Genomic DNA, 25,854 nt, shown 5'->3' with positions numbered 1-25,854 from the left:
TGTGCCAACAACTGCCTGGCTAGTTAATTTTTATTCAACAAATACTGAGTACTTGCTAAATATCAATCACTGTTCTGTGTACTGTAGCTACAGCAGATAAAAGATCTGTGCTCTCTTTAGGTTTATCTTCTAATGACGAAGGAGCAGGTGGACCATAAATTGAGACATATTAGTATGGCAGATGGTAACAGGTACTATACTAAGACTAGGAAATAATTTGGGTGTGGTGGCACATGCCTGTAATCCCAGCGCCTGTGCACAAGAGGCTGGCGGATCTCTCCGACATTTCAGCCTGGTCTATGTAGGCTGTCTAAACAACAACTAAGGAAGACAACAGACTGAGTATGAATGGTAAAGTGGTCAGGGTTTGCTAACTCCGGGACTCCAGTTCTCCTAAGGCAGGAATAATTCTCTCTGTACTTTCTGACTTCTTGGCATACCACTAGGCACTCAGAGAAGCAAGATCCCTATGAACAAATTACAAGCCTTCTCGGCAGCAAGCAACCAAGTACTAAATACTGCTTATAGAGTCCATAAGTTGAATAACACAGTAATTTGTGAGTATTCACTTTATTATTATTATTTTGGTTTTTCGAGACAGGGTTTTCTCTGTGTAACTTTGTAGACCAGCAAACTCACAGATATCCTCCTGCCTCCGCCTCCTGAGCGCTGGGATTAAAGGCGTGCACCACCACCGCCCGGCATTTTCTTTTTAAATTTTCACATTATTTTTATCATTCTCACACTACAGAAAGTTGTACTAAATATTCTCACAGGCTTTTGAGGCTATCAAGTATCTAGTTACCTCTGGGATCCTAGTACCTCGCTTAAGTTGTAGTGCGTGTACGCACAAAAAGTAAAACAAAACAAAACCAATGTAGCCGTTGTCGGTTATTTCTTGACGTGACCAGTTGTTTTCGAAGGACAAATGACATTTGGGCTTTCTATTGAGGTTCTCGGTCCCGCCCAGGTATCAGTTCATCGAACCTCAAAGACCCAAGAGATCAAGGTTCTAGTTCCCGGAAAACGAACCACCAAAAAAGTGAGAAATCCTCTAACAAACCCCGCGCGGGTAACCAGCCGGAACCTTGACCTCAAGATGGCGTCGCGCAGTCATCCTAAGATTCAATCGGCTCCAATCAAAAATGGCTGGGTGGGTCGTCATTTGCAGCTCGAGCCTCTCTAGGTCCCACTAGGCGCTCCTTCTCGATGGTTATTCTTCTGTGCGTAGCGAGTCAGAGGCAACAGTGGCGACTATCTAGGTGCAATCCTCTCTATGGTTCCCCTTTTCCACGCCTCCTGGCGCAGTGCACGCCGGGCAAGAGGAAGACCCGTAGAAGCTCCCCGCGCTGCGCGGCGGTGTTTGCGGCCTATTCGAGTAGGCGCTTCGGACCCAGTCTCTCAGTCGGGCGGCGCGCAGGAACTCCGAACCGGTGGAGCCCACTCACAAGCTGACGCCCAAGAGGCCGCGAAGACCGTACCGTTTTCTCAGCGGCGGGTGAGTTCACGCTTCCGAACGCGTGAGGAAACCGATCGACCGGCTGCCTCAGCCGCGGGAGGAGGAGGAGGAGGAGGAGGAGGAGAAGCCAGGGTGGCTGCGGAGGGCCGGGCCGGGCGGGGTGGGGGGGCGAGGGGGTGGGGTGGGGGAGGGGACGGGCACGAGGCTCGGGGCTTCTCCGCTCCTCCAAGGCCTCGAAAAACCAGTGGGGCCGGGCGCCCCCGGAGGCCGGGCCCTCGTCCCGAGCGTGCCCCCGGGAACCCCGTGAATTTTGGTCGCCCACTCCCTCGGTGGCTGCACATCCCGTCCGGGGGCGAGTCGCCTCGGCTCTGACGGGGCTCGGGGTTCGCCGCGGAGAGGAGCGGTCCGCCCGGAGGCCCTTTTCTCGTCGGGCCTCCGGATCCACACCTCAGCAGATTTCCGGGGCCGAGGACTCCCGGGCCTCAAGGCTGCCTCTTTCAACCAGCCGGCGCCCACTCGTTTTTGCGAGGGCCTGGCCACCAACGAATTTCTTCCTCTCTGGTCCTCCAGTGCCCGCCGCCAAAAAGAAGGGGCCCCACCCCTCCTTGAATTTAGCGAGTGCCCACTTTTTGTCTTCTAAAGCACCTTTCCGGTTTGCAGAAGACTGGTGATGAGTTTTACCGTCCCGTCGCCCTTCCGTTTGGACGGATGCTGTAGCTCTCCATTCATTCCAGACAGCACCCACCCACCTTCACATTAAAGTGTATTACCGTCCTTTTGTTTTCAGTATTGATTTGTAAATACGCTTTTCGAAGTAGGGTATGAAGGCTATCTTGAAGTTACGTAATAGCAGATCAGTATTGACGTGAAAAATGCAGAGGAAAGCGGGACCAAAAGGAGGGAAAGAGATTGGGTTTCTCATGCATCACGGTGCTTTTAGAATTGAAGTGTAGCGGGTAGCTGGCAGTATTTATTATACAGTTTTTAGATTTTTTTGTATTATCTGTGAGTACCCTCTCCAATTTCCTTTAGTTTAAAAATCTCTTGATTTTTAGACTTGAAGAATGTTACAAGAAGCTTAAGCATAGGACTCTTCTCACCAGGAACATAATTTTGTGAGAAGTTTAACTTTTTTTTAAAAGGATATTCCAAAAACATTGAGAGATTGCAAGAGGCATTTAGTTGCTCTTTTTTTTTTCTTTTTCTTTTTTTGGTTTTTCGAGACAGGGTTTCTGCCTCCGGAGTGCTGGGATTAAAGGCATTCGCCACCACCACTGGGCAAGATGCTCTTTTTATTAAACTTTTAAAATTTTTGATTTTCTTCATCAGTAAAATGAGTTATATTACAATCCTTTTCACAGATTGGACCTGGGGACTGAAAAAAATGTATGTAAAATGATAACTAAAGTGTTCCTGTAACATGATGATGGTTTATACTGATAAATGTTACTTAAGAACTAGATTGAGACGGTCCAGAGACTTTTTATATTTATTCCTGTATACTTGGAGTAGACTTAAGTAGTTCTATTAATTCTTAAATTCTTTTCTTTCTCATTGGTATGTTAGGGAATTAAGAACTTGTAGTAGGCTGGAAGCAGCCTTTGAATTGGTAATTTCAGGATAGTGGGGAGTGGGGAGCCTTGGAGTCTCCACTAATTAACCATATTCCCCTTCTTCATCCATAAAGACAGTAACAATTAGCCAGGTAGCACTCTAGAGGCAGAGTCAGGAGTATCTCTTGAGTTCGAGGCCAGCCTGGTCTACGGAGTGAGTTTTAGGACAAGCTCCAAAGCTACACAGAGAAACCCTGTCTCTAAAAATGGAGGGGGGAATTTTTTTTTGAGACAGGATCTCTGGCTGTCCTGGAAATCACTATGTAGACCAAGCTGGCCTCCAACTCACAGAGATCCACCTGCCTCTGCTTTACAAGTGCTGAGATTAAAGCGTGTGCTGCTGTGCCTGATCTTAATGTTTTAAGGGTTAATATAGAGTTATTTATTTACTTGTGATGCTGGGGAGCAAATCCAGGACCTTGGACTTGTTAGGCAAGTTCTGTTCCTTTGTCTTAATATCATAACTACTATTCACATTCCTCAAGGGGATTTTAAGTCCTTAAAAGTTTGTATACCTTGTACGTTTGGTCTTTGATACAGGATTCAGTTCTCAAACTCAACCTTCTGCCCTGGCATCCCCAATACTGGGATTACAGGCATGTATCCAAGCTTCGCTTCTTTCTTGTACGTTAAAAAAGTGCATTTTTTTAGTATTTGAAGAAAATACTAAGAATTATTATTATTCCTGTTTTGTTTTGGGGTTTTGGTTTTTTGGTTTTTTTTTTTTTTTTTTTTTTTTGGTTTTTACGAGACAGGGTTTCTCTGTATTGCTTTGGAGGCTATCGGTCCAGCCCGGCCTCGAACTCACAGAGATCCGCCTGCCTCTGCCTCCTGAGTTCTGGGATTAAAGGCATGCGCCACCTCTGCCCGGCAATTCTTAATCATTCTAACTCGATTCCTTAGCATCTGCCTCCCTTGTGCTGGGATTAAGGCATGTGCCATCATAGACAACTAGATTTTAGCATTTTTGCCAATTTAATTTTGTTCTTCATAGTTTCCTTTTGACATTTGCTAGTAAGTGGCAGATGTGATGCTTCTAAACCTACAAGTAATAAATATAGAGTAGTTCCTGAAAGCTTTAGGAAATTCTTTATCATTTAAAAATAGTACAGTGCGCCTTCAATCCCAGCACTCGGGAGGCAGAGGCAGGCGGATCTCTGTGAGTTCAAGACCAGCCTGTTCTACAGAGAGTTCCAGGACAGCCTTGAAAGCCACAGAGAAACCCTGTCTCAAAAAAAAAAAAGTATATGGATATATAGTACAGTGATCACAATCAGGAAATGAACATTGGTACAATATTGTTTAATCTTCAGGCCTTATATTTATTTTGGTAGCTGTCCTGAATTGATAACTGCTCTTTTAAAAATAATAGCTTTAGGAAACTAAGTGATCTATCAGTCTATTTTTTTTAGTGTAGAGTTGTATAACCATTACCCAGAAGTATCCCTCTAGCCTATTTGGAAAGCACTGTATGTTCCACCTTAGTTTGTGGCAACCACTAATGTGTCTGTATAAGCAGTGCTGCCTTTTTCTCAATGAAAGTGAATTTTTTATTTTATTTTATTTGGTTTTTCAGACAGGGTTTCTCTGTATTGTTTTGGAGGCTGCCCTGGAACTCTCTCTGTAGACCAGGCTGGCCTCCAACTAACAGATCTGCCTGCCTCTGCCTCCCGAGTGCTGTGATTAAAGGCCTGTGCCACTACTGCCTGGTGAAAGTGAAAACTTTGGGGAAATGACTTTAGTATTCTTTCCCTGTCTGTCTCTTGCCATCCAGTGTTTCTGTGTATTGCTGTTGACAGGGCCTTGACTGTTAGTAGACAAGGACGTCACGTCTGAGTTTAGGTAACCGATCTGCTGGAAAGTTTTGCTCTAAAAATTTCTTTTCAACATTTTCATTATTTGGGCACAGAATTTTTTCTTTTGCTTAAAGTATTACAGTTATCAGTGTCTAGTGATGTGCAGACTGTAAGCAGGACAGGAGACAGTGTTAAGTTAATAGTATTACATTCATTGTGGCCATTGGATTACTTATAAAGGTTTCTTAAGATCTTATCCTTTCATAACTAATACAAATAGTTCCTAGAGGAGAGCTTGCAGCATAATTGGAGCTAGGTACTTATAAATGTTTGCTGAGGGAAATCTATTGGTTCTTTTTTTTTTTTTTTTTTTTTTTTTTTTTTGGTTTTTCGAGACAGGGTTTCTCTGTGGCTTTGGAGGCTGTCCTGGAACTCGCTTGGTAGTCCAGGTTGGTCTCGAACTCACAGAGATCCGCCTGCTTCTGCCTCCCGAGTGCTGGGATTAAAGGCGTGCGCCACCAACGCCTGGCCTATTGGTTCATTCTTAACTATTTCAGATATTTGGTATATACTGTCCCAAGAGAATTAATGTGCCACTCTCTTCCTAGTAACATTTGTTTTTGTCCAGATAAATATGCAGTGGAGGATTGCTTAAAAGTAGTATTGGTTGTATTTTGTATACATGTGGCATTCCCAGGAATAAAGAAAAAAAGAATGAACTGAAAAAAGTGATAAGAGAAATAAAGTACATGCATATGCTGAACATTATAAATATATTTCATGTCTGTTTTCTTTTTTAGACTAAATGTATATACATAAATTATACATAATGAAATTAATGCATTTTTAATTCCAGTGAATCTTGACATAAAATTGTGTGACCACCATCACAGTAGATAGAGATTGGGAACATTTATATTGCAGATACTTGCTATATTGGGACATAGAGATTCATATTTAACAAATAAAAATATTTTAAACTGCAGGGTGTTGGTGGCACATGCCTTTAATCCCAGCGCTTGTGAGGCAGAGGCAGGCAGATATCTGTGAGTTTGAGACCAGCCTGGTCTATAAGAGCTAGTTCCAGGACAGCCTCCAGAGCCACAGAGAAACCCTGTCTCAAACAACAAAACACACACACACACAAAAAAAACTTTAAACCTTCTAAAAGTTAATACATCTTAGGCCTAAGAAATAGAGGCAGCAGGATCATTTAGGCCAATCTGGTCTACATAACAGCCAGAACTACACAGGAGAGACCTGATCTCAAAAAACATAAAAACAACCCTCCAAGCCCCTAACATAAGAAACAAAAACATATACCAAAAAAAGATTTTAGCCAGACAGTGGCATATGCCTTTAATCCCAGCACTTGGGAGACAGGCAAGCGAATCTCTGTGTATTTAAGGCCACCCCTGTCTACAAAGAGAGTAGAGGCCAGGATAGGCTTCAAAGGTACACAGAGAAACTCTGGAAAAACTAAAAACAAAACAAAAACCAGCAAACAACCCAAAACAAACAAACAAACCCACCACCAAAACAAAAACCATTTTTATAAGTAGTATTAAAATAATTTCAATATTAATAGCCGCATCTCATATTCAACATAACCCTTAGGAAATATTTTTGGCTATTTTCAAAATATGTCCAGAACCCAGCAACTTGTTAACTAGTACTTTGACAACTATATCCATCAGGTACAATCTCTTGTTTGCACTATGGCAGTATTGTTTCCAACCTATTTGGATTTAACAGGGTGACAATGATTATGTTAAGTCAGAAACATTTAAAAATGTATTCTATCTGATGTATTTATAGTAGCCCAAACCTTTACAGTGTACTACTACAAAACCCTATCCTCTTTGATCACCCCCTCTTCCCCAGTTAATACTCAGTTTTAACCTGACTCAGTGTTTATTCTCTTCATGACATACAGTTGATTGTGCTGGTCTTCCTCAAAGGCATGTCTACCTTAGTCTCTTGTCTTTCCTTTGCTTGGAAGGCTCTTCCCTCTGATGTGGACTAGGACTTCCTGCCTCAGCCTATTTGAGATCTTTGCTCAAATCTTAACTTAGCAAGACCTGATCACTGGAACGAAAGTAAACCAGTTCCTAGCTCTTTTCCTTGCATTACTACCAACTTCCAATGTCCCTAAAACTTAGAAAAAAGTATATTTTTAAGTTTAAATTTACTTTAAAAATAAAATCACAGCTGGGCATTGGTGGCACATGCCTTTAATCCCAGCACTCGGAGGCAGAGGTAGGTGGATCTCTGTGAGCTCGAGGCCAGCCTGGTCTACAGAGTGAGTTCCAGGCCAGCCTCCAAAACAATACAGAGAAACCCTTTCTCGAAGAAAAAAAAAACAAAAAATAAATAAAATCAGTTACATTTTGCTATGGTTGTATTTTCACTTCACATAACAAAGCATAAAGCTAATGATAATTTCAAGTGTTTAAAGAGAACATATATGTCAAAGGCATCAGAAATGTCTGGTTTTTTTTTAATTTCCCAAGAGGGGGTCTATTGTTTCAAAAAAGAGGGATTATTCATAAATGTTGGCAGTTGACTATAATTCTTTTACCTTGAAGTTCGGCCCATGTTTTGAGCAGCTTTAAATAAAAGGAAGGTATTTCATAGAAAAATTAGAAATGTATGCAATAACTATATTGATAAAGCTAAAATGTATCTGTTAATTAGCATTTAATGTTAAAAACCATAAAATATAGCATAACTCTTAAGAATATAACTTTACTCTAAAAATGCTATTCATTTCTAATACTGGTGGGAGAGAAAGTGGCTGTAAAAGTGAATCTATGGCCCTAGTTTATACCATTGTGAAAGTAGACCCTGAACTGTTGCTGAAATGTAGTAGCTGTTTAATAAATATGTCAATGAGTGCTCAGGCATTGTTTACTGTTCATTAATTAATTTATTTATTCAACAGGTACTATACCAACTGCCTTCCTAAGAAAGTGCTGAGATAGAGAGTTATTATAATACAAGAGCCTCTGTAAGTAGGACAGTAGCCTTCTGTTTTAACAGACACACCTTCCTGCTCATTTCCATGCAGAACATTTGTAATACAATGATTAAAAAAAAAAACTCACTGGGGAAGAGGAACAAATAAGAATATAGTGTATAACAGCACATGTATGAAGAATATAATTGAAACCCATTACTTAATGTGGTAATTTAAAGGTAATAATTATAAAGAAAAAAGCAAACAACACTGGGAAATTGAATGCATAGTGTCTTATAAGTTGTATCTTTCCTTTGTAAGATATGCTAATGATTACCTAAGATTTTTAAAGCTTTTCTAGCACCTTTTTGCTAATATAGGAATTATTCTGACAAAATTTCTTGTGAATAAGAACACTTAACTGACTCCAAACCTGTGTGTGTGTGTGTGTGTGTGTGTGTGTGTGTGTGTGTGTGTGTGTGTGTGTGTTCTGGAACTTGGCTTTATAGACATCAGCCTGCCTTTGCCTCACAAGTGCTGGACTTAAAGGTGTGTGCCACCACCGCCTGGCCCAAAGCTTAAATTTTACAGTTTTTAAAATTATTATTTTTTTTCTGGTTTTTTGAGACAGGGTTTCTCTGTATTGTTTTGGAGGCTGTCCTGGAACACACTCTGTAGACCAGGCTGGCCTCGAGCTCACAGAGATCCGCTTGCCTCTGCCTCCCGAGTGCTGGGATTAAAGGCGTGCGCCACCAATGCCCGGCCTTATTATTATTTTGAGACAGGGTTTCTCTGTATAGCTCTGGCTCCCCTGGAACTTGCTATGTAGACTCATCTGCTTGACTCTGCCCCATGAGTTGTGGGATTGAAGGCGTGTGCTACTATTGCTTGGCAAAGTAGTTCAAAATATTTTTAAAGTTATATTTCTATTTACTTATTTTGGGGCATGTGTTCAATGGCACATGTATGGAATCCAAAGGACAACTTGTGGGAGTCAGTTCTCAGGTATGAAATTTAGACTGTCAATCTTGGTGCAAGTACCTCTACCTGCTGATTCATCTCACCGGCCCTTAGAGACTTATTTAAAAAATCAGAGCAACAGTGTAAGAAAGAACAGTTGTGAACATGTAGTACATGCTTTTCTATTTCAGAGAAATGCTAATCAGGCAACTTTAGGGATTGAGGAACTAAACTAAAATAGGTTGTTTTGTTTTATTTTTATACTTCAGATTCTTATAATTGATATATACTGGTAATAGAAATATAAATATACACATTAGTTTGAAGGGAATGATTTAGTAATAGAGTTTGAATGCAAGCAGTGATAATCTGTATTCCAGAATTATTGTGGGCTCACAAAATGGCTCAGTAAGGATGTGCTTGCAGCTATGCCTGACAGCCCAAGCTTAATCCTGCCAAGACCCAGGTGATAGAGAGTTGACTCTTGTGGCTTCTTCTCTGAATTCATACATACCCAAACACACACAAATTCACACAAATGAGTAAGTGTAATTTTAAAAAATTCTAAATTCTTACAAAAATAAAATGTCAAAGAATCTTCAGTGTTGAAGGACTGAGACAACTTGTTTTTGTGTTATATATAGTTTATTACATTATAAAGAAAAGAACTGAGCCGGGCGTTGGTGGCGCACGCCTTTAATCCCAGCACTTGGGAGGCAGAGGCAGGCGGATCTCTGTGAGTTCGAGGCCAGCCTGGTCTACAAGAGCTAGTTCCAGGACAGCCTCCAAAGCCACAGAGAAGAAACCCTGTCTCGAAAAACCAAAAAAAAAAAAAAAAAAAAAAAAAAAAAGAACTGATATGGGAGAGATATCAGGGACATTGAAGGAGAAATACAGTTAACAGTGAAGTATGAATACATTATAACAAAGCACAAATTATTAAATATTTGTATATAAAAAGGTATGTAGAAAATGCCTTTAATCTCAGCACTCAGAAGGCAGAGGCAGGCGGATCTCTGTGAGTTCGAGCCAGCCTGGTCTATAACGAGTTCCAGGACAGAAACCCTGTCTCGAAAAACCAAGGGGAAAAAAAAGCCAGGAATGGTGGTATTATTGACAGGCTAAGGATGTTGTGTTTGAGGCCAGCTTGGGGTTCACAGAATGTATTACACTGAAAAAAACAGATAAGTATATATACTTACCTACTAAAAATAAAACAATATACTTTAGAGAGTCTCATGCAGCTTAGGTTGGTCTCATAGCAGTCTGGTCTTGAATTGATACTCCTGCCTCTACCTCCCAACTTCAGTGATTACAGTCATGTGCCACCATGCCTTGCTTGAAAAATATGTTAATAGTTCTAGTCATTATTAGTTACAGAATATGGGATTTTCTTGTGTAGGTAAAATAATTTTTGCTAGTGGCTTCACAGAAATAACTGCAGCTTAGTTAAAAAAAAAACAAAAAACCAACTCATTTTAGCTTCATATTTTTTCTTTCTTCCCTTTTTTTTTTGAGACAATGTATCCCCATGTAGCCCTGGCTGACTTGATTATGTGGACAATGTGGCCTTGTTTCTGTTCCTCCCCCTAACCCCTTTGCCCAGCTAGACCTTGGATATTTGAGACAAATCCTAGCATACTCAAGAGTCTTCTGCTTCCAGCTCTGGGATTGGGATTACAGGCTTGTGCCACCAGGCCTGGCTAGAGGTTTGCTTGAAGAAAAATGTCTTAAACTGGGTATGGTGGTATATACCTGTCATCTCAGTACTTGAAATAATGGAGGCAGGAGGGTTCATAGTTTTCATCAGCCATAGTGAAGGCCAGCTTTGACTATGTGAGATCCTTGTCTCCAAAAAGAAGGAAAAAAAAAGTTACCTTATTTAAAAATGTGAGCTCTTGATACTTTAGAGCAGTTACTATGTGACCTAATGGCAGGAATGCCCTCTTCCCCCTCAGTTTGTAATTTAAATGACACATTTGTCTAAAGAACTACATAATACTGAGTCATCAAATACTGTTAACCTAGTTAGTTGAGTGTTCAGAGAGTTATTTGGGTTAAAAATAAATGTATTAGAACATTTAGAAAATTAGCTATCCTCCTGGATTCTGAATTTGTTTTAAAAGATTCATTGATGTTTGGCATTTAATTTTTTGATATTAACTGAACCTCAAAATTTTTTTCTTCCTTTATATGTATTCCCACATGATTGTAGGAGTCTATCCTGAACTTAGTTCGTGTACATTTTGGGAACTTATTTTAGAAAAGATCTAAGTTTTAAAAAATTCTCAATGGACAGACAGAGAAAAGAGGGTCTTTGCCAACTCCTTTGGGTAAGAAACTTTAGAATTTTGCAGATACTCTAAAAATGAAGGTCAACAATATAGGCAAATCATATTGGAAAGGTTTCAAATAAAATGATTTGTCATTTCTTTCTTTAGACTGGTGCAGTCAGAATGTCTTTCCCCCCTCATTTGAATCGCCCTCCCATGGGAATCCCAGCACTCCCTCCAGGGATCCCACCCCCACAGTTTCCTGGCTTTCCTCCACCTGTACCTCCAGGTAAGTTTGATCACATTTTTAAAAATGCTTTAAACCTGTGTCTTTGTCGTTGTGATACTATTTTTGGAACATGATACACATGTGATTTGTTAGTAAAGATACAGTAGTCTTACTGTGAAAATGGATGTTTGATTTTCCTGTGGCATTAAGTTATTTGTTTGGGGATAGAATCTGTGTTCTCCAGGGGGCACCCTCACCTTCAGCACTTCGTGAATACTAGGGTTACAGTTGTGAGCCTTTGCACCAGGTTTGACGAGTAGATGCGTTTCAGGCTCATCTTGGAAATTGCTTAAACAATATATATTTAAAGGTGCTATATTCGTAAGGTTCAAGATAAAGATTAGCAGTGAAATTTCCTTCATGTAGCTACATCAGCTAGCATAAGTGTTGTTACTAGCCTGTTACTGCCAAAGGGAAACAAAATGGTAGTTCATTTATCTTTCCAAGTATTTTTAAATGCACGATACAAGCTAATTAAAGTTTACATTTTTTATCTTTTTGTGTGTATTTTCTGTTTTGTTCATGACCGGTTTTCTTTGTGTATCTGTGCCACCACTGCTCAGTTCAGACAAGTTTTGAGCTGGCTTTGAAATGTGTAGCCCAGGCTAGTCTTCTGAACTCACTATACTCTTGCCTCAGCCTTACAGGTGACTGTCACCACACCCCAAATTTTACTTCTTAGTTTTACACTAAGAAGGCATTGGAGGGGTTGGGTCAGGCTTTGAGTTGGCTTAGGATAGTCTGGAACTTGCTGTAACTAAACATGGATCTTCCTGCCATATCTAAGTGCAGTATTACATATGTGTTTGCCAGCATGCCCACCAGCTTTGAATATTGTGTTGTATTTTTCTTTGTAGCCTTCTGATTGTGTTCAGTATTACTGTTTAGTGTGTGTGCATGTGCTCAGGCGCAAAGCAAGGATATGCCATGGTGTGGGTAGCAGCTAGAAGCAGTTGCATCTCTTCCACCACGAGGCTACAGTGTCTGTCTTGTCTACTGAACCACCTTTCTAGTACTGTCTGGTTAATTAATGCAGTATCTTTTTCTGGGACTGGAGCTTCTGTTTATGACTGGCCAGTGATCCCTGAGGATCCATCTGTCTTTATATTGTCTCCTTATTGGGATTATAAGCACTGGTCTCTATGCTTTTCTTTTCATGTGGGTGGTGGGAATTTTTTTTCATGTTGGATGTTTGTCAGACAAACACCTTATTGTGTAAGACATCTCTCCAGCCCTGTTATTTTTAATTGTATTCTTAAAATATATTATGCTTTTTCCCTCTTAGGGACACCAATGATTCCTGTACCAATGAGTATTATGGCTCCTGCTCCAACTGTAAGTATAGTTTTTTGTTGTTGTTGTTTGTTTGAGACTGGGTTGCATCTCCTTCCTAATCTTGAATTTGCTTTGTAGTTGAGGATGACCTTGAACTTTGGTCCTCTTGAATGCTGGTATATGTACTAAACATGTCTGGTTTGTGTGTTGGGGATTGAACCTAAGACTTCATGTTTTATACGGAAGTACTCTACCTCAACCCTGTAAATATAAAGGGGAAATTAAGATTTAGGATAAAGCTAGTGCTTTTTGAAATGTAAAACTTTGGTTAGCTTAGATATCTTAAAATACTTGTATGTGTCCTACTTGTGCAGCATTTGCTTGCAGTGCTTCTGGAGGCCAGAAGGTGGTGTGAGCCACCTGAGTAGTTGTTTTGAAATGAATCTGGGTCCTCTATAAGAGGTCAGTTACTTTTACATTGCTGTGACAAAACTCTAGGATGAAGGTGATTTGTAGAACCAAGTGTTGGTTTAGGCTTACTATTCTTGGAGTATTAGGGTCCATCTTGTAGGAAATAGCGGCGCCAGGTGGAAATAATAGAAGAAAGAGCTAAGAGCCCAAATCTGAGACTATCAGCAGAAAGAAGAGAGATTACTCATAATGGTGGGAATCTTTAAACTATCAAAACCCACATCTAGAGATGTACTTCCTACAACAAAGACCATGCTTCCTAAATCTCTGAAATAATTGGGCTATGTTTTGTTTAATTACTTTTGTTTCCTGACTGGCCTGGAACTCATCAAAACCAGGTCCTCCTTGAACTCAGCAGGGATCCACTTGCCTCTTGTCTCCTTAGTGCTAGGATTAAAGATGTGTACCATTATGGTCGGGTTTTTTTAGAAGCCTCCAAACAACACTCCTTTTGTATTTTAGAATAGGGAAAGGTAGAATTGGGATTTGGAGCAACTCTACCAGTTCTCAGTTAACCCTACTGAGTTTGAAATGAATTCATTGTCAAGTTCATAGATTTCTGTTTCTGTATGTGGGGAAGTTGCAAGTTTCAATTTACTAATAAGCTAATAACACAAGGACCTTACAAAAAGCAAAAATGGGGCTGGAGACATAGCTCAGAGGTTAAGAGCACTGACTGCTCTTCCAGAGGACCTGAGTTCAATTCCCAGCAACCACATGATGGCTCACAACCATCTACAATTCAATCTGGTGCCCTCTTCTAGCATGTAGGCAAAACATTATATATGTAATAAATAAATAAATCTTTAAAAAAAAGCAAAAGTGTTGCAATATTTCAGTACTGTGCAACAGGATTAGCAGGAATAATAAATGAATTTGCTTTCATCTTGGTACTGAGTATACTTGTGATGAAATTTCTCAGTGTTTCTAATCTCATGGTTTATGTTTTAAAAACATGTAAACAAAGTCTGGACATTTTTGTTTTCTTTTTAAAAGTAATTAACAATGGAAATTGTGAAGACTAAGTTTGAATCAATGAAACATACTACACACTTTAGTAGTTTTAGATTAGTTATGTAGATCTTTAGTACTATGCTATATATTTATACATTAAAGTTGGAATCTTAAGCAGAATTTCCAGATCAAGTTTTTTTTTTTTTCCATTCTTTATTACCATAGGTTCTAGTACCTACTGTGTCCATGGTTGGGAAGCATTTGGGAGCAAGAAAGGATCATCCCGGCTTAAAGTTGAAAGAAAATGATGAGAATTGTGGTCCGACTACTACAGTTTTTGTTGGCAACATCTCTGAGAAAGCCTCAGACATGCTTATACGACAGCTGTTAGCTGTAAGTCAAACGGTTTATTTTCCACTTTTTTAAACTTACAAATTTCAAACTTTAAAAAAAAGGAAATGACTGAGTGAGTAGTTTGTTTTTTATGAAAGGCTGGCCTCAGATGGAACCTTCAATATCTGCCTCCCAGATAGTTGGGGATAATAAGGCATGTGCCCTCATGCCTAGCTTCTCCATTTTTTTCCCAGCATTTTATTATGAAAATATTAGTTGGGTAGTGGCTGCACATGGCCTTGAACAAGCCTCCCGAGTGCTGGGGTTAAAGGCGTGGGCCACCAACGCCTAGCTCATTAGAAGATTTTTAACAGGTGATGAGTCTTAATTTTATGCAGACTAGAAATAATGTTTAGATATCTTGATGATTTTCATTTAAAATTATATTTTGAGGTTCAAGACAGAGTTAACTAAGTTGGCCTCTAACTCAGATACACACCTGGCTCTCCATCCAAAGTACTGGGATTAAAGCTGTATGCCATTTTTGCCTGTCTTGTTATGTCTGTATTTTGCCTGTGTGGACTACCCCGTCCTGTGAGTCACAATTCTTATTTTGGTTTTGAAGTAACTAGGAATAGGATATAAGATTTATTAATGATGACTGGGGGGCAGAGATTCAGTCCAAAGGAAGCAATACAATTGTCCAAAGGGACTGTGATTAGTCATACACAATCCTATATCATATTATTAAAACAATTCATAGAATAAATGAAGAAGAATGTACCCCCTCTCCTGTTTTCTTCTATTAGGAGTCAGTAAGGTTCCTTTTTCTTTTTTTCTTAAGGCTTCATGGGTTTTCTGCTTTGTTTTTTCAAGACAGCGTTTCTCAGTAGCTATAGAGCCAGTCATGAAACTCACTCTGTAGACGACCAGGCTGGCCTTAAATTCAGAGATCTGCCTGCCTCTGCCTCCCCAGTGCTTGGATTAAAGGCATGCACTACGATTGCCTGGCTCATTTTTGGTGTTTTCAGACAGGGTTTCTCTTTGTAGTTCTGGCTGTCCTGGAACTCATTCTGTAGAAAAGGCTGGTTCCGAAATTCTTGCCTCCTGAGTGATAGGATTAAAGTGTGACACCATTGCCTGGTTAAGGCTTTTTGTTTTTTGTTTAAGCAATTTGTTTTATGTCTCATGGTTTGTTTTTTGTTTTTTGTTTTTTTTGGTTTTACGAGACAGGATTTCTCTGTATTGTTTTGGTGCTGTCGGTCCAGCCTAGCCTCGAACTCACAGAGATCCGCCTGCCTCTGCCTCCTGAGTGCTGGGATTAAAGGCGTGCGCCACTACCGCCTGGCTTATGTCTCATGTTTATGGGAGATTTAGTAATTTATTTTAGCAAGCTTAGTTGCTGGCATGATCTTGCTAAGCTTTTTTTTTTTTTTTTTGGTCTGGTGGTGGTATTTTGAAACTGGGTCTCACATTGTGACCCAGGCTGCCATTAAACTTGTTTGTTCTACCTCAGCCTCCTTGATCACAGGTGTGAGCTACCACACTCTGTAGCCTTTAATTGTCATCTTACTTGTCTTGAAAACTATTTCATCTTGTTAAATGGTAAATTCTTATTTTTCTTTTTAAGAAATGTGGCTTGGTGTTGAGCTGGAAGAGAGTACAAGGTGCTTCTGGAAAACTTCAAGGTATACATATTTTCTTTATTTGTTGCTACCACTTTAACCTGCTTGCATAAGTCACTTAGCTCGTTTTACTTTAATTTTCCTATTAGAACATATTAAAAGAATTGAGAAAGTTTTGGCTGAGATTTAGGATTGAAAGATTCAAAAGTTGAAACAAAAATGAGGTAGAAGAGGAAATTTTAATACATTAAACTGAACAAATCTGGTAGTTTCTTCTTAAAACAAGATTTTATAACTGCCTGTAAGATTGTGTATGACTTTCTGCATGTGAGTGCAGAGCTGGTGTTACAGCTGCTTTCCAGCTACCTGACAAGGGTCCTGGGAATCTGTCTTCTGTTACAAGTGTATTGTGTTCTTAATTGCTGTGCTGTCTCTAATTCTGCCACTAGTTCTTGCATGTTTAAGGCCCTTTTAGTACGAAAGGAAGGCTGTCTGGTCCAGTTGGACTGATTAGAGCTCAGGAACAGAAGAAAGATAGCACATAACTTATCATTTATTTATTGAGATTTATGTATTTATTAGTTTGTTTTGGCTTTTCGAGTCAGGGTTTCACTGTGTACTTTTGGAGCCTGTCCTGTCACTCTATAGACCAGGCTGGCCTTGAACTCACAAGAGATCCCCTTGGCTCTGCCTCCTAAGGTGTAGGTCAACACTGTCCATCGAGATCATTTATTTTTACTTTGTGTATGTGAATATGTGCCTATATGTATGCACCTCCTGTTTTGCAGACACCAGAAGAGAGTGTCAGATTCCCTGAACCTGCTGTTCTAGATGATTATGAGCTACTAATGGGTGTGGTGGGAATTGAACTGGATCCCCTGCAATGACAAGCATCTCTTTTGAGACAGGGTTTATCTGTGTGTAGTCCTGGCTATACTGGATCTCATTTTGCAGATCAGGCTGGCCTCGAATTCACAGAGATATGCCTGTCTCTGCCTCCCAAGTGCTGGCATTAAAGCCATGTACTCCCACTGCCCAGCTTTAGCTGTTCTTTTTTGTTGTGTATATCTAGGCATGGTTGATTTGTTTCTTAGGTCTTAACTTTGCTCTACTTTATTTAGAGTCTGTTGCTGAACTTGGAGTTTGTAGATTCTAGTTAGTATAGCTAGCCAGTTTGGCCAGGGTTTCCCTATGTTTTCCTCTGGGGTGCTGGGATTACTAGAGATTGTTGCTGTGTTACATCTGCTCTTGTGTGAGTACTTGGTATCCGTTTTGTTTGTTTGTTTGTTTTTCAAGACAGGGTTTCTCTATATTGTTTTGGAGGCTGTCCTGGAACTCGCTCTGTAGACCAGGCTGGCCTCAAACTCATAGAGATACATCTGCCTCTGCCTCCTGAGTGCTGGGATTAAAAGCTTGGGCCACCAACACATGGCTGAGTACTAGGTATCCTAATTCTGATCCTCACACTTCTATTCTATGGCAGCTGCTTCCCAGCCGCAAAGACCTATTACTTTTGAAGTAAATTACCTTTCATTCTAGACTGAAACACTAACTCCCAGCCCCTCTTTCTCCTCTTGGTACTATGGATTAAGTATAGTGCTTCATATATGCAATTGTTAGTACCTCGTCTTGATTTAGAAATATCTTTATTATTGATAATTTGTTTTTTTTTTTGGTTGTTTTTTTTTTTTTTTTTTTTTTTGGTTTTTCGAGACAGGGTTTCTCTGTGGCTTTGGAGGCTGTCCGGGAACTAGTTCTTGTAGTCCAGGCTGGCCTCGAACTCACAGAGATCCACCTGCCTCTGCCTCCCAAGTGCTGGGATTAAAGGTGTGTGCCACCAACGCCCCGCTTTATTATAGATAATTTATACATGTATAAAATTGAGATGGAACGACAACTCCAAGGTTATCATCATACAACTTTAATAATTATCAGTTTAAGGTCAAACATTTCACTGTTCATTTTGGTCTGTCTGTCTGTCTGTCTGTCTGTCTAATCTTTTTCTCTTTGTAGCCCTGGCTGTCCTTGTACTCTGTAGCCTGGTCTGAAATTCTCCCTGATCTGCCTCTTCCTCCAAGTGCTGTGATCCAAGGTGTGCACCACAATGCCTGGCTTTTCCCCTTTCTATATTTTAGTATAAACTCTGAATTGTAAAAAAATTTGTTTTGCTCCTTTTCCTTGTTGAGAAAGAAGGGGCTATAGGAAAAATATCCAAAATAAATTCATAATACCTAAAAATACTGGCTGTTTTTCCTGATATAGAAAAATATAGTCATGTTGTCCAGTTAATATTGAAGTGCTTGTTTATGTTTCTCTATTGTTAGATTTTAAATGTTTATTTCATTCAGGATCTGTATGAGCTTTCTATATTGGGAGTTTGTTCTGTCTTTTGATAGCTAATGTAGTCCTTATTTTCTCTTAGTTAAATAATTTACTTAATTTCAATTTTTCTCCTTTCCTCTTGTTTTTTTATTTACGTAATACACAGTCAGTTTACAGATGTTAAATGTGAAATGGTTATTAGAGGGCTAATTGGAGTAATGACTTCAGTGCCGTCATAAGTAATATCTTTAGTCATTTTACTTTGCTGTATTTTTTACTTTTTATAACTTAATATTTATCACAATTTTTTTTATCACTAGCTTTTGGATTTTGTGAGTATAAAGAGCCTGAATCTACCCTCCGTGCTCTCAGATTATTGCATGACCTTCAGATTGGAGAGAAGAAGCTACTTGTCAAAGTTGATGCAAAGACAAAGGCACAATTGGATGAGTGGAAAGCAAAGAAGAAGGCTTCTAATGGGGTATGCAATATCTTTTCTAGTCTGGGTGTGCTTGTTCAGTGTGAATACTTCATATTGCAATAAGTCTAACATGGGGACTCACAAGATCATTATTGTAATATGTGCTTATGGATTATGCAGGAGTGTATTTTTATAGTTTGTAGATAAGTGTTTTATCTACCCACAGTGGGTGGATGACTGTTGGTTTGCTTGTTCCAGGTTGGGATGAAGGTAGTAATGGAGGCTGGACAAGGTTAACTTGCCAGAGAAAACACTTGTACAGACTATTCCAATCAGAGCTAATTCATTAAGGCAGCTTTGTAAGTAAGTATAAAATATATTTCAACCTACCCAATGTTTATTAGTTACCCTCTCTTATAGACGCACACAGATTGGGTTTTAAAGTGACTAAAAATAAGTTGTACTATTTAATGTATTGGGGTGACTTTATACCATTTTTTGTTTTTCATTCTAATTGTTATTTTAAATGAGCACAAAGGAGGTTTTTGTGTCTTGTGTGGTAATGTATCTATTGTCTCCTTCACAAAACAAATCTTAAACCTGAGTATATATTTTGTTCATTTTTTTTCTTTTGTCTTCCTTTCTGCCTCCCATCAAAAAAAAGTCTTTGCTCTCATCAAACTTTCATTATTTTTCAAGATAGGTATAGCTTCCTTAACCCCCTTTATAAAAGCTTTGTATATTACATTTTTGTTTGAAGTTTTTTGTAAAAACTCAAATTTAAGAAAATTAAGTTTTACCACTTCTCAAGTACTTTACTGTAGACGTTTTGGCCTCATGTTTCTGAAGACAGTTTCTTCTGTGTGCATGAATATGGTTTTCTGTTCCATCCTTGTTTTTTCTGTCAGTGCTGAGGGTAGAGTCCAGGACTCCTGTATGACAAGCAAGCACTCTACCACCTCATTCCTTTAATGGGAATATTTTCATTTCATAAAAGCAGGATTAAAGCCAGCTATGAGGGTACAATCCCAGCACTTGGGAGGTAAGGCAGTTGGGGCAGGAGTTCAAGCTCATTTATACAGGGAATTTGAGTCCAGTCTGGGTGACATGAGACTATCAAATAAAAAGAATTTTTTTTAATAAACAGCTTTCCCTCTGCTTAATTCTGGTTTTCTTTGAACTCTAAGTACTTAAATAATTTCACTGACACATTCTGTATATATCATAAAGAAAAATTACTGTTGCTTGTTGATCAGACCCAATCTTAGTGGTTTGGATTTCCTTACAAAGTACTATTTTTCATAATATTCAGGTTTTGTTGCATTGCATAGCTCTTGGGGTTTTGTTTTGTGTTTAGAAATTTATTTGTGTGTGGGGGACTGAGTGTGTGTATATACATGCACCATTTGCGTATATTTCCTATGGAAACCAGAAGAGGTTATTATCTTCCAGAACTGGATTTATAAGTAGTTGTGAGCTAACATGCTGGGAATTGAACTGAACCAAGGTCTTTATGAAGAGCAGAGCAGCAAATGCCTTAAACTCCTGAGTGACCTTTCTAGCCTTTTCTAGCTTTTTCCTTTTTTTTTTGATAGGATCTCATGTAGCCCAGGGTGGCTTACTCCTTGAACTCTACCCCCCCCCCCATGTGTTGGGATTACAGTCAGATGTTATTGTGCTATTTATTGGATCTTAAGTTTTTGTTTTTATCTTAAACTTTTTATTGTTTTAATTGTATGTATAGATATGTGTGTAGATGTGAATGTGTGCATGTAGAAGTCAGAGGACAACTCATGGAAGTTCTCTTCTATAATGTGGGTCCCAGGGATCAAACTGAGGTCATAAACCTTTGTGGTAGGCTCCTTCTCATGTTGAGCCATCTGGTGGCACCAGCCCACAGACTTTTTTTTTTTTGTTACTTGATGTTTTTGGTCCTTATTGCTAATCTATGTTCATCATTAAAATTTTGTCTATTCAGTTATAATTAACATGTCCTTTGATTCATATCATATAGCTCTTGTTTGCTAAAACTTGCTGGAGAGACAACACACTATCTACTCCAAAATTGAATACCACTGAAGTTCAACTTGGTGAACCAATGAGTTTTATTGGGGTTACTTACAGGAATATGGGTGAGGGGTTTCAATAACAGAAATGACTCAAAGATAGGTGTGTCACCTAGGATTATTCCAGCACGGGTGACAACTCAGAAAAACTGGGAAACCTGAAGTACACTGCATGTACAGCCTGCAGGGAGCTCAACAGTTTCTAAGTAACCCTGGTCTAAACCTCTTATTGACCAGTAGACTGGTTTCTGCTTCTTCAGGTAGCTTATCGGGTCTGTTTTTCTTGTTTTTTTCTTGTTTTTTTTTTTTTTTTTTTTCCCTAGCTTTTCTCCTTTGAGAGACTTCTTGCAACTCAACTTTAGTCTATCTGAGAGGGACTCTCAGATTTTTTATTTTGAGTTTCAGGGACTTCCTGAAGCTATCTTCAGTTGTTAACTTTCCTACTCAAGGAGCATCCCTTCAGAATGGATGTTTCAATTTGGGAAAAAAAACTTTCACACAATAACCTTTATCATTTCTTTATTGTCTTGTCTTTAAATCCTATCTTCCCATACTCTTTCCCCCTACACAAATATATATGGTCTCTAATATTTACTGTCTCTTGTCTCACAGCCCATCACACCCTGTCTGATTCTCACATTCTGTACCCTTTCCACATCTCTGATTTTCAGTAGAAGGGTAAATAATTTCACTAGCTTTGCTCTTGTGTACCCACACTATAACCTAGGATAATGTCTTCCAAATTAATAATGGAACGAGTATTAATTGAATAACAGTAATTTTGTGGTTAACTCTTGGTTTCCTCAGACTGAGGTAGAAGAAAGATAAAAAAGTTTTAACGAGTCAAAAAGGAACATGAAATTGTATGAAAGGATTGAAGAGATTTTCCTAACTAACTTGATTGAAAATATTAAGTTGTTTAGACTTTTTCCTCATTCATTCATCCATCCATCTATATTTATTTTTGAGATAGGCTTTCTTTGTGTAACAGTTCTGGCTGTCCTGGGATTCTTTTTGTAGGCCAGACTGGCCTCAAACTCACAGTGCTCCTCTTGCCTCTCTGCCTTCTGAGTGCTGGGACTAAAGTTGTGCACCATCACTGCCCGGCTCTTACCATTTTTTAAAGCTGGTGTTTATTAAAATTGTATTTCATTCCAGCTAACCAGTCTAGTCCATGCCCAACTTGCTGCTTTCTGTCTCCTCAGCAATAAATCAGTAGAGATAGATAAACCTGTTTGATTGTTTCAAACTGTATTTGTTAATCACCATTTAAGAATAAACTGATGGGCTGTAGTAATGGCTCACAGATTACTTACTAACACTGGCAACCTTTGTAGAGGACTGAGATTTGATTCCCAGCACACACCAGGCAGCTCACAAACTGCATGTAACTCTAATTCTGGGGATTTGACACCATCCTCTGGCCTCTCCACCACAGCATCAGGCTTGCAAGTGGTACACATGTATGCAGATAAAACACCCATACAATTAAAAGAATGAATTGATGAGCTGGGTGTGCTTGGTGAATGCCTCTAATCCCAGCATGTGGGAGGGAGAGAGGCAGGTTGATAGATAGGTCACCCTGCTCTGTCTATTAAGTCAAAACAAAGTAATGAGATTAACTGGTGATTGTTGAAGTACAGATAATTTCTGGAAAGCCATGTACATTATATCCTGGTAGATAAATTTGCTCCAAGTGAATATCTTCACATAATTGCTTACAAATTCATCTAGTTAATGTTATCTTTTTTTTTTTTTTTTCGAGACAGGGTTTCTCTGTGGCTTTGGAGGCTGTCTTGCAACTAGCCCTTGTAGACCAGACTGACCTCCAGCTCACAGAGATCCACCTGCCTCTGTCTCCCAAGTCCTGGAATTAAAGGTGTGCCACCACTGCTCGGCTCGTATGCATTTTGCATTTGGGGATAGAAGTTGAAATTAGGAAATGGGAAATTGTTTGGGAATTCATTGAGAGCTTTGGATCAGATTTGGCAACCTGTCTAATGAATGACCTTTCTTATCCAAATTAACTTCTCTGCTTCCATCTTCTTTTAATTTTGTTTGTTTGTTTGTTTGTTTTAATAATGAGCAATCAGCTAAGAAATGTAACTTAGCCTTCCTTAGCTTGCTCGCTCGCTCGCTCGCTCGCTCCCTTCCTTCCTTCCTTCCTTCCTTCCTTCCTTCCTTCCTTCCTTCCTTCCTTCCTTCCTTCCTTCTGAAAAGGGAGATTGAGAGGCAATTAGCCATTTGAAAGGTTGAGTTGAATTAGTTTATTATAAATCCTTCATGGTTATCATTCTGCTAAATAGCTATATTGATTCTTCAATTTTCAGTTTGTTTGGATGGTGATTTAGAGTCTGTGAGTTACTTTTATATTAGCAGGCCTTGGAATTTACAGCTCCTATTCTTTTTTTTTGGGAGGGGGGTTCGAGACAGGGTTTCTTTGTGGCTTTAGAGGTTGTCCTGGAACTAGCTCTTGTAGATCAGACTGGTCTCCAACTCACAGAGATCCGCCTGCCCCTGCCTCCCAAGTACTGGGATTAAAGCCTTCAGCACCATGTATGTCCCAACAATATTCTTTCTAATGGATATTTTGATAGTGTAGAATTAGATATCAGAGGTCAGGTTTCAGGGAGTTGGTTTTGATGGCACATAGCTGTAATCTCAGCACTTAGGAGGCTGAGACAGTATAGCAAGTCCTAGGCCAGCTTGGGCTGCATGTTGGTATTGAGAAAAACAATAACAAACAAAACACTCCAGACGTGGGATGTAAATGTAAACCTAAGTGTTACTGGAGCATTCTCTTTCCTATAAAACTTTCAAAGAGGCATACTATATCATTGAGAATTTCGGTGACTAGTGTATAAATTTGAAGACCTTACTGTCCTTATTTTGCCTATTTAAAATAAGCAGTCACCACATTTACAGTTTACTACATATTATTGATAAATAACTTTAATAGTTTAATTACAGTCCTGTGTAAAGCATCTTGTCTTTATCTAAGATGCCAAGTAGAAAATTGGCTACAAGAAGATTGGACGAAGAGGCAGGTTTGAGAAAGTAAGAAAAACTCTTAATAGAGTGGGTTTTATCTTTGTCATTATGCCTTGTATTACCTGTCATAACCTTCTTTTTCTTACTGTATGTTCTTAAATGTTTATGGACAACATTCTGATTTAAATATTTGTGCTTTATACTTTCTAACAGTGTCAGTGTCCTGAATAAGAATTTGTTTAAATTAAATGTTGATTAATATAGAGCTTATTGACTATGTACATGAATATATTTCAATGGTAGAAACTGGTTGTTATGAAATAATTGGTTAAGTTATAATTACTTAAGTAACCACAAAGTAAAGAATTCAACTTCAGTAGAGTTAAATGTGTTGTGACCAAGAGCCTGTCATTTATGTGAAACATTATAGTTCTTTTTCCTCTTGATATATTGATGGTTGAATCCAGAATGATACCTTAGGCAAGCTCTGTACCACTGAGCTATATATCCTTGGCTCTACAAGCATGGTTTTTGTTACCTGCAAATTGCTATTTAGGATATGTATGTGTGTAATTTTGATTTAGAAAATGCCTTTGTACATGTGGTTTTTCATGCTTTTTCCATCTGTTCTTAATTCTTCCCCATGTTTTGAGAAAAAGGTTGAAGTGCAAGTGAGGGGAAATCAAAGTTTTCATGAAGGCCATAGTATAAATTCTAGTTTTAGTATTGCTTAGAAGACTGTCTATTTCTGCTAGATAGGGTCTCCTTACGTAAGGGAAGCTTGCCTGGTAGTTACCATCCTGCCTTAGTGCTGTTTTTCTTTGTCACCACGCCTAACTTTGAGTGGAAATTAAATTCTTCATCTTTCATTTGTAGCCTTTGCAGAGTCATCCTATTTTTTGAGGCATTTGGGAAGATGAGGTCTCATGTAATCTCTACTGCCCACAAATTCCACATCCTGTCTCCCCAGTGCTGTGTATACAGGCACCAACCATGATTGGCCAATAAGAAATTTACTCTTAAATGATTATTGTCTAATATTGAGAAATATTAAACAAGTCATATGTATGGTTTTGATTGATTCTTTGTTCAGTTGTTTTTGAGACAGGGTTTCTTTGTGTAGCCCTGGCTGTCCTGGAACTCTGTAGACTAGGCTGGCCCTGAACTCAGAGATCCACTACCACCTCCCTCTGCCTCCTTAGTGCTGGGATTAAATGTGTGCACCACCTTTCTTGGCTAGGTTTTGGTATTAATGATGTTGCATGTGTGACTCAGAGGGAAAGAAGTGTATATGATATATATAGAGCATGTGGAGACATGATTTCACTCTGTAGCTCTGGTTCTGAACCTATATACAGACAAGTCTGGTTTTGAACTCACAGAGATCCACTGGCTTTTGCATCCTGGGTACTGGGATTATAGGAGTGCACCTCAATCCTGGCCAGGTATATGTTTCTGCCGAACCATTGAAATTGTAGAAGCTGGGCTGGTGAAGTGACTTATTAGGTAAGGAACTTTGCTGCTAGGCCTGAGCACCCAAGTTTGATTCCTGAGATCCATGTGATGGATGGAAGTAGAGAACCAACATCCCAAGTTGTCCTGTTGATTTCCACTATACCTACCTAGTATTTTTTTCTTTTTTGGCCTATTCATATTCTTTGGAATAATGTTTTCTTTCTCTCCAAATTTGTCTTGGTTTTTTAAGAATGCCAGACCAGAGACTGTCACTAATGATGATGAAGAAGCCTTAGATGAAGAAACAAAGAGAAGAGACCAGATGATTAAAGGGGCCATTGAAGTTTTAATACGTGAATACTCCAGTGAGCTAAATGCCCCCTCACAGGAGTCTGACTCTCACCCTAGAAAGAAGAAGAAGGAAAAGAAGGAGGACGTATGTATTCTGACAATATAGTCATTTCTTTGCTTTTTTTTTTTTTTTTAAGATTTACCTATTTTATGTATGTGAGGGTTCTATTGCATGTGTGACTTTATGCCAGAAGAAAGCATGAAATTCTACTCTAGATGGTTGTGAGCTATTTGATTGCTG

General features: G+C 39.1%; 1 protein-coding gene across 1 annotated transcript in view; it reads left to right on the top strand.

The window, feature by feature from the left end:
- Positions 1-784: 784 nt before the first annotated feature.
- The window catches only part of Rbm25 (RNA binding motif protein 25), a 42,921-nt gene continuing 17,851 nt past the window's right edge, over positions 785-25,854 (top strand). The window contains 7 exon segments of the mRNA XM_040742785.1: positions 785-1,498; positions 11,229-11,349; positions 12,635-12,684; positions 14,275-14,442; positions 16,013-16,070; positions 18,650-18,810; positions 25,513-25,698. Of these exon segments, the coding sequence (XP_040598719.1) occupies positions 1,277-1,498; positions 11,229-11,349; positions 12,635-12,684; positions 14,275-14,442; positions 16,013-16,070; positions 18,650-18,810; positions 25,513-25,698 (966 nt within the window). The 5' untranslated portion in view covers positions 785-1,276.

This window comes from Mesocricetus auratus, unplaced genomic scaffold (assembly GCF_017639785.1).
Source record: "Mesocricetus auratus isolate SY011 unplaced genomic scaffold, BCM_Maur_2.0 Super-Scaffold_15014, whole genome shotgun sequence".
Taxonomy (NCBI): Eukaryota; Metazoa; Chordata; class Mammalia; order Rodentia; family Cricetidae; genus Mesocricetus; species Mesocricetus auratus.
This window is presented reverse-complemented; position numbering and strand designations above follow the sequence as displayed.